At 34.4% G+C, this 9824-nt stretch overlaps 1 protein-coding gene across 1 annotated transcript in view; it reads left to right on the plus strand.

Annotated features, from left to right (window-relative positions):
- Positions 1-9824, plus strand: part of LOC121128420 (spondin-1) — an 87937-nt gene that overhangs the window by 61529 nt on the left and 16584 nt on the right. The window contains exon 4 of the mRNA XM_040723999.2: positions 8118-8190. Within this exon, the coding sequence (XP_040579933.1) occupies positions 8118-8190 (73 nt within the window). The remainder of the gene's footprint in view (positions 1-8117; positions 8191-9824) is intronic.

Raw genomic sequence — 9824 nt, forward strand, 5'->3', positions numbered from 1 at the left:
ATAATCCTAACTATGTAAACTTTAATGTCAAAATAAAGCGAAAAAAATTATATGTTGTAACATATAATTATGATAAACTATCATGATGTATATGTTATAACCAAAAGAGGTTGCGTAGATTTCAAATGGTTCCAATTTTGAATAAAACATTTTTCTATTTGTATCAAACAAATGTATTTTTTATTTTACCTCAGACAGATTGCATAATTTTACGCCCTCAAAGACGGTATGAGTAAAAATGTACTCACATTTATTTTGGTTGAAATAGCTGTTCTTTCTGTCAATGCTTAAGGACAGTTTTTATAAATAAAAATTGCTTTTTGCTGCCTTTGATGTTGGATAGAACATGAAGAAGGATTTGCCTAGGACTAAAACGTTAAACTTGGGACTGCTGTATCTCAAAGTCAATGTGGAACTTGGATTACGAAGGATGAAACTGAAGGACTTAAAAATGCAATGGCTAAAATGAAAACAAGATCTATCATATATCCAGAGATGTGTGACATTATATTTAAAGAAAAAAATAGAAAGGGTAAAAGAGTTTGTGAAACTTTTAACAATAACCCCATCGTAAGATATCCCTATGCTTCAGAACGGCCAACAATAATACCATTCGAGTAATTTAATAATGTTGAGCTTAATACCTTTTTTCTCTCACTCTTATTGCTGCTGGTATCTATTGAAATAATTAAGATAATCTTGAAGATTTGTGGGAAAAAGATGCTCTACCTCTTGACCATACAGCTTTTATATCGTGACTGTTTCAAGATGATGCTCATATTTTTTAGATTTGTCAACAAAAGCACCCATGCAGAGTGTACTTAAATTCATAAATCTGTACCTATACAAGATCTTTGGTTGATGCTTAATACAAATTTGGAAAAAACCTACAAACCATATGATTGTATCCCCCCATTGATACTCAATTATTTCCAATTCGAGGGCATTCAAAATTCACTCACGTTATACCATTTAAACCGGATAGAGATGGTAGTAATATTTTCTGAGGATGTGAGATATATCTACTCTACAACTGAATAACATTAAATTGCCCCCAATAGATGAACTTTTGTAAAATAACAGTTTAGGATGAATATATATATAGATATATAAAGTCTGTGGAACCACCGACAATTTATTTACTAGTATGGTTGTTGGCTAAAGTATTTAACCCATTATAAATAACTTGAGTTTAAATAGTCAGAAATAACAAAAAATCCTGCCAAGTAATACGCAATCAAGAAAGGAAAGGGCAGTTTACTCGACCAATTTTGTCTACCATAGAGAGACAATTGTTTGTTCATATGTACTAAAAAAGAATCTGTTTTGCTTCTGTCATCTATGCATATAACTGGAGAAGTTGAGACTACACAATCAAGCAAGCCAGATATTATGATGTATGTATTATAAAAAAATCAAAGTCGGTGTACAGATAATTAACAAAATACTGTGAGAGTACACCGTAAAACGACGAACAATGCGCTAACTCTTGGTGTTTTCCTAATGGAGCCCACTGCCTTATTGTCGTTTATACTTTAAATCAAAAACAAACAAGGGCTTGGAAAAAAAGTCCAAAAGAGAAAGTTTCTAAAAGATTTTCCAAAACAGTTATGCATGCCTTCAATGGAATTACGTTCTGGTAACCGGATGATTAAAAGAAAAATTTATTTCATAGTTGCTGTGGAAATTGTCTTAAGGCAACACACTACAAATGTTATATTTGCTGAAATCAGACATACAATTGCCGTAGGACCAGGAAAAGCTGCGTTACTTGTTTTTGGCCAATTTGTGTCAAATATTCTGAAACAAAAACTATATGTATGAATTGATAAACTGTCAAAATTTACCTCAAATATGTTATAATAAATGTTGTTTTCCACCATAAACATTTCATTTCAAAGATATACAAAAAATATTGGTAGATTCAGACATTATTTTGCTAAGATATACAAGTGTAGAATTTACCTCATGCCGCCTCTCAAAGGTGTAAAAATAATTGACTCCCTTTTCTCAGTAACTTGCGAATATTTTCGCCCAAAAATTAGTGTGCATAATTTAAAGCAAAAATATAGAGATGTCAAGTAATCATATAGCTATCCGATGTTCAGCAAAAAATTAGACATACGTTAATATTAAAATGGGTACAATTGTACCCATTCAGTCCGACGAAGGTTAAATGAGCTTAGTAAGTTAAAAAGGATAATCTGTAATATATAAAAGCTTCTATCTTTCTAAAATGGGTATCCCAAATATAGATAACTTATTTTAGTTTAAGGACCCTGCGTACTTTTCCTTTCTTTCCATAGAGTATTTTAACATGATATTTGATCCTTTTAACAATAAATGACATACTCTAAATGAAAATCTCTTGTGAAAGCATATATGTAGAGGAATACTACACTTTTAAAATAATGTATCTCATGTATAATCTGATTTGTTACTAACTCTATTATTTTCAGAGTATATGTGTATTTTTCGTCTTTTGTCAGAGCTTTTACAATTTATCATATGAAATTAGATAAAATAATCTTTGGAAGTTAAAAATCCGAAAAATGTGTGAGATTAAAGACTTTGAACGCCCCTATTGCTTATTGTTACATCAATAGTTTCCCATATATTGATTCAATCACTTGACAGAATAGTCATGTACTTTTTTAATGATAAGAAAAAAATAATCAGTTTTTCATTTTCAAAAGAGATAAAAATAGAGTTGTAGAAAATATGAAATAAAACAAGTGCAAACATTTTTAATACTGTAACGTAAATGGTGTTTTTAATTTTCTGACACTGTTATTATTATTACTTAATTCTTGAAGAGAGAACATCTAACTAAAAAGCTCTCACAAGTGCGTATAGTCATGAAAGACAGAGTGTAAAAACAATCAATCACTTGGGGAGTTATGGGTGAAAGGCGTGATTGGAGTCAGAGAATAATTGAAGATCGTAATCTTAGTAATTCCTGTATAAATCCTTTCTGCAGTTCACTTGGTAAATGCACCGCCTTTTAATTACCAAAGAAATACACAATAAATTAATTAAAAGCTTTCGTATGATTTTGTATGTAAAAATAATGCCAAAGATATTTTATAAGATTATTATATGTAGCCCTTGTAATTGCCGAGAACTGTTCTTATTTTTTTATGAAGTGGCTAGTAAGAGTCCAGAATAACTTTAACTGGAATACAATCCCATTATCGGACAATGATTGACTTCAAAGATTCAATATTTGAGTAGGTTTTGAGCTTGATCTTACTTGTGTGATGACCCTATAAGAAATCATAGAACGGATTTACACTAGCGAGGAAGGAGTCCATACTCCCTTTGACCAACAATTGATATTTGATCTAAACCCTTTCAAGTCATCTTTGATTTAATAATAGATGCTGAATCTTGCTAGAATTCTTATTTTTTCTGACTTGTTTAACTTGATTGAATACAGGGCTTGAAACAGGTTCCAAAATGTTGCCAATATAGGGTGTAGAGTTGATTTTGATATGTCTTCAAAACAAAAAATCCAGCCAGGACCCTAGTTTTGGGCGAAGTCTTTCCTCCCATTTTTGTGAAGAGTAAGGAGCAGCTCAATGCAGATGCAACTTCTGGAGAAGAAAATACTACCTAGGGCCATAGAAAATTTTGTGGACAACTTTGTTTTCACTCAAGACAGAGCTCCGTGTCATCACGCCGCTGAGATACAGACCTTCTGGAAGACAACTTTCCAGACTTTTGGGACCTCAACTTACAGCTACCCTCTTTTCCGGACGCAAACTTTGTACTACTCTATCTAAGGGCGTCTGTAGGAGAGTGTGTGTGCTACTCCTGACAGGACTGTCCAGTATCTAGAGGCTTCCATCAAGAAGGAGTGGACCAATCTCAAGTTTTACTACCTACCTAGTCAAAGAAAGTCAGGGATTTCAGCCTCATATTGAGGCACATATTAGAGTTGAGGGCTCACATATTGAATAAAAATGGTGCCGAGTACTGTTTCAAGTGAAAGTTAATAAATTTTCACAGAAAACCTATCCTTTAAATTTTACTCATAAATATTAAATATTAAAATGTGTACCACTAGCTGTTATCAACCCTGTATATATTTGGAATTGCAACCATAAAGTTTTTGAGGCAAACAATTATAAAACTGCTTAAATTAAGGATTTCAAAACTCATTTTACAAATATGGGTTTTTATTTGTAAAACGCCCATTAAATAAATTTACGAAATAAGTTCACACTTCAAGGAACATGTTAAAAACAAATTAGGAAGACCCACCAATGGAAATAACTAAATGAGTTTTTGGATGTGAAATGAAATCCCTATTAAAAGAAGGTTTTTCCCATCTCATTTATTCATATTAAAGGCGAAGAAAATGATGTAACCATCATTGTTTCTCTTAACTTTTCCTACGAAAAAAGAAAATAGTGGCTCGGTGATCTACTTTATGTTAAGTTAAGGTACAATCAGCATTAAAAAAAATTCAGTAGATACTATATTTACAACTTAAAGTTGGATCAATTGTAAAGGATCGTTCTAGTAAATCTTGACCATCTTTAGCTTCATCATAAACAGTCAGGGAAGAATTTAACTCATATATTCCAATTTAAAAATGAGAGGTTTAGGCTTAGCTTTAAGATAGTTGCACAACTTTTAATTCAAAACAAGCATTTACGATGGATGAGACTCGGAAGAACACTATCATCGAATCGGCTAGTGCTGCATACACAACACTGTATATCAAAAATATGCTCAAGTATCCGAAGTGTACACTACCTATCAGAACTACTAGTGGCCATGGAGTATACAGGGAGCGGGGATCAAATTGTTACCTACTTTAAACCTTGATAACTTGAAGACAACATTATCAAATAAAAAACCGGTTACCAAATAGGAAAGCTATTCTCTTAAGCTGACAATACGTAGTTCAGTTAGCATCATGCCGTCATCATATGAGGAGATAAAGAGCTATAAGTGGAACGAGGAGCTTTCGAGGTCCACCGTAGTCATCGCATTGGTTAATAATGGAGGTGAAATCTCCAATTCAACGATTGTTTCAACCTTAGGAGTGAATTTACGTACTGTTCAGCGTATCCGTAAGAAGCCAGAGGACACCTGGGATGTTGATGCCACCATAAAGAGGGCACCCAAGGAGGAGGGCGCCGACAAGAAGGTCAAGGACACCGACTTTGTCGACAAGGTGAAGAAGATGGTTGAGGATGACCCTACCAGGTCCACAAAGGCCATGGCGAGGGATCTGACAGGTCCTGGGTGTGACAACAGGACTCAGCACCCTGCCATGTGTCCAAAATCTCCATGCAGTGGTTAACCGAGAACTGTTATGACGTCGTAACCAAGGATTTGTGGCCTCCTAAATCTCCCGACCTTAATCCTTTGGACTATTTTGTCTGGGGCTATGTCAAAAGACAAACCAACAGACATCCCCATAGAACCAAGGCCAGCCCGATGGACTCCATCACGGAGATATTCGGCAACATGTACAGGAGATGGTCAAAAGAGCCTGCGGCCGGTTCAGAGGCCATATTGAGGTTGTTATTGATGCCAACGGTGATTATATCGAATGAATGGCTACTCTATATCTAGATGCTCGTCATAGTTTTGATTTTCAATAAAAAAGTTAAAAAATGTATATTTTGTGTTGTTTTTTGTAGAAAAATATTTTGGCGACAATTTGATCCCCGCTCCCTGTATAAAAGAAAAGCTCAAAAGTTCTGGAGTTCCCCCGCCCACCCCATCTTCTTTTAACCAAAGGAAAAGGTGAGTACCGATAGGTATTGTGAACTACTGCTTGACTATACCTTGGATAAAAGCTTACGCTTATGTTCTCGAGTTCCAGTTTCAACAAGACTCGGTCCCCTCTAACTAGGTCTGGAAGGCCCAAAATTTGTTCAAAGAAGAGAGGGGGCCATTTTGGGATCCCTCAAACTCCGTTGATATGTATCCCACGGATTACTTCTTTTTTTTTTTTTGGGGGAGTTAGAGAGGAAGGTCTATGCCAATTTGCGCAGTAGCGTCGATCCTTGAAGGCCTCCATCATCAAATATTAGGACAAAGTCACTCCTGCAGACGTGGAGAAGGGTTAAAAATAATTTAAGCGTCGTTTTTAGTGAATGATTGGCAAAGATGGCAGACATATTAAATGATTTAATTGGTCAGATGTATTTGCACTAATTAAGTATAAATAAATATTTAATTATTAAATTTACTCCAACTAACCTACGCACCTTGATTTCAAAGGCACATTTGATGATATTTTATATAACGTAGGATGACAGATATCATGTCCCTCAAAATTACTTTTTTTTTTAATCCTTCAGGTGTGGGTTTTACGCTCACTGCAATATAATTGTATTAAATTTTCTCATACCAATACATCATGTATATTTTCTTCTCTAGGACCTACATTGAATCGAAATTACGCACATTAAGCTCTTGAAAATTTCTTACAAGAACAGTGTTTTTACTTATGTATGTCACTCAATAATTTTTTTTTTAAATTATCTATAATTGAGGGCATATCTAAACACGGTTGAACTTCATATAGGGTTGTACAATGATGTCGATACTTGAAAATTTGGATATTTTCTCAGGTGGCATGTACGGTAAAGAGTTTGAAAACTACGAGTAAAAGACTAATTTTTCTTCTCAGCATGACAAATCAGTAAGACCGAAGTGTAGATTTTTCAATATCACTATTTAAACCAGTTTCAATATTAAAATTGATTAATTTGAACATTTTTTCTGTACATGAACTTCAAAAACTACACAAGCCACGATATATGGCCTCCCAACAGCCCTGACTTCAATCCCTGTGACTTCTACCTGTGGGGCATCGTTGAACGCGACACCCACAAAACCTCCTGCAACACGGTGGCCGTGTTAAAACAGCACATAATCGTGATTTTCAACAAGTTGCCCAGGGTCCAGGTTGAGTGCGCCTACGACAGGTTCAAGTCCTAGCTGGAGAAGGTCAACGCCACAGAGAGTGCATACTTTGAGTGGAATTCAAAGCCAGACGCCATACCTTTCAAATCTTTTTGTACTTTTTTGATTTCATAAATAATTAAAGATTTTAAGCATTGTTTTGTAAATTTTTTGAATGGTGTCAAAAATATGGCGTCGAAACTGTAGGGCCGGTAGTGTTGCATTGTTCTTATAGACTGCAGTCCCTCTAGTCCGGTTCAGATTAACTTTGTCAGTGCCAAGGGAGGCTCTTATTGGTCTTTCATGTTAACTGTAACAGCTGAAATGACGTAATTACTAACTTGGTCGTTTTAGCAGTTGAAGTTATATTCCTAATTAATTAAATCACCTTTTTTAAAGCGAGAAAATATCCAGAGTTTAAAGTCGGGTATGTGGGCCTAGAATTTTTTTCTTCGTTCACAGCCAGTTTTTTTTTATCCACTCTTAACCTTGAATGTCAAAAAAGGAAAGGAATAATTAAAAAAACAAACATTTAATAGCTAGTCCTATGTGTTTTTTTGTTTTTCTTGCCAATTTGTAATAATTATTTCGAGAATAGTTTTTAATTATTAAATAAATTAATTTTATGAATGACTGAGTATGAAAAGACAAGAATTACAAATCAAGGGACTTGACTAATAATAACTAAAATACAAGTCATATCGACATCCTTTTTTGAGTTCATAATACGTAAAGTCCGCTACTATAAATTATACAAGAGTCTACTTAATTAAAATAGCTTAATTGCAAATAAACTAAATCTTTGTTTATTTCTCATGGTTTTTATTTTATTTTTAATCCTGCTAGGATTGATGAATAGTAAAAAACCAGACCGGTTAGAAAAGAAAAAAAGCTGAAAGAGGAAGATGAAAAATGACTGATTGGAAATGCAGTCTTAATAATGATCCAACACTAATGGACGGACAACGGAAAATATTTCCTGTTATAAAGAATAAAAGTTTTACGTACCCACAAAAGGGAAAATAAATATGATAAATCAAACAGTTATAAATAAGGAGTTTTGTTTCATGATAAAGTTAATCAATGAAAATTACTTAGTTCCTTTCCTCCTTCAAATGATTTTTGTTGTCTTTTTTTAAATAAAATAGTAAAAAATTTATGTTTTCTTCCTTTATTTTTTTCAGAAAATACAAGCAGAAGAAACGAGAATGAAGGAAATCGTGTGGAAATTGTTCATGAAGACAGTGATTTATTTGAGTAAGTGACAAGTTTATGCGTGACAATTAATAGAAGCTAGATTTGTAAACTCTAATTATTATTTTGGCAAATTATTTATAGTTTGAAATCTGAGCAGTGTTTTTTTTTTATTTTTCAATATAGTTTCTAATATTCATTAATTCTCGAAAAAAGAGTTTGATGTACGCTTAAATATGTAGATTCAGAGTTGGTACCTGTTTTGGTGGAGTTGGAGCCAGAAAATTTGTACCAACTCAGGCTACAAAAAAAATTGTAAATTATGTAAATCAAATTTATGTATAATCTAAGCCTTACATTGAGTGTTGGTAAAGTTTTTTCTTAAATGGTTTATGAATTATAAGTATTAAGTACTTTTAATTTATGAAACTGATTATGTTAACTCATTTATAAGTTTATTTCACAAATTTCAAATGTGCTGTAAGGTCTATACAATCACAATTCGTAAGCATCTTTAAAGTTATTATGTTGGGAAGAACATAGACAATAGCCATGTTAGTTCATTACTTAGTTTTGTGAATAGTCTATATAATTAGAGACATTGCACTGAGAGGTTGTATGAATTGTTTGTTTCTCGTTTACGAGTGTCTAAATTTTGTGAACAAACTTTAGAATGCATTAGCAATAGATGGATTTTGTTCCATTTCATTTGTTGTTCATCTTGTTAAATATCTTAAATTCAATTTGTTTATAACTGGCACAATTATTTACCACGAATAACTAATATGTACCTATGGCTATAAATTAGATCTACTGGGTGTCCACGATAAATTGGAAATATCTTAAAATTCAACCTGCTTGATAAAAATGGAATTTGGAGTGTATTTGTTAATATGAAAAAGTTAGACATGATATTAAACAATAAATTTATTCAACATGTCCTCCCTCAGCAGCCACACTCTTCTCCATCCTGCCCTTAAAGGATTTGCATTCCCTGATGACTTCTGCGGAATCGACAGCATTCCACTCCCTCGTAATGGAGCCCGGGAACTTTGTGGTGAAACCCGCAGAGACCTCTTCTCTCTCCTTGGCAAGCCACCTGTCATTCTGGACGTTGTAGCTTCTGTCGACAGTCCAGTTCTCCTCGTCGGAGAAGAAGATGATTCTTCCCCTATGGCTTTTCAGGTCATTGAGGGGGCGCTTACATTTAGGTGAGTCTGGTGGCCTTCATGGATGCCGTGAGGAGGTGCTGTTTGGCCATTCGGTATGACCTATACAATTTTGGATTTAATGTATCTAATACTAAGAAGAATTGCTAGAGTACAAAGCCAAAACTAATATTTATTTAAAGATTTAGATAAGATGTCCTCATTCACAGCCTTGGAGACCAGCTGCTTGCTCACTCCACGGTTCTTGGCCAACCTGGACAAGGAAGTCCCTGGCAAAGCCTTGATGGACTTCTGGAGGCCTTCAAGAAAGCGGGGAGTGCGGATTTGGTCACTTCTCATATTGTGGGCCTTGCAGCAGACCTTCCCCTCAACCTCCCAGGCATTGAAGACCCGATACATCGTGGTCTTGGGGTAGTTAAGAAGCTTGTAGATAGCAGAGGGCTTGTGTCCCGTGCGAGCAAATTCGAGGATGGCGTCTCTCCTTGCTTGTTCCATGATGACTGTTATTTGTTGTCAAAACATTTGTGG

This window comes from Lepeophtheirus salmonis, chromosome 13, assembly GCF_016086655.4.
Source record: "Lepeophtheirus salmonis chromosome 13, UVic_Lsal_1.4, whole genome shotgun sequence".
NCBI lineage: Eukaryota > Metazoa > Arthropoda > Copepoda > Siphonostomatoida > Caligidae > Lepeophtheirus > Lepeophtheirus salmonis.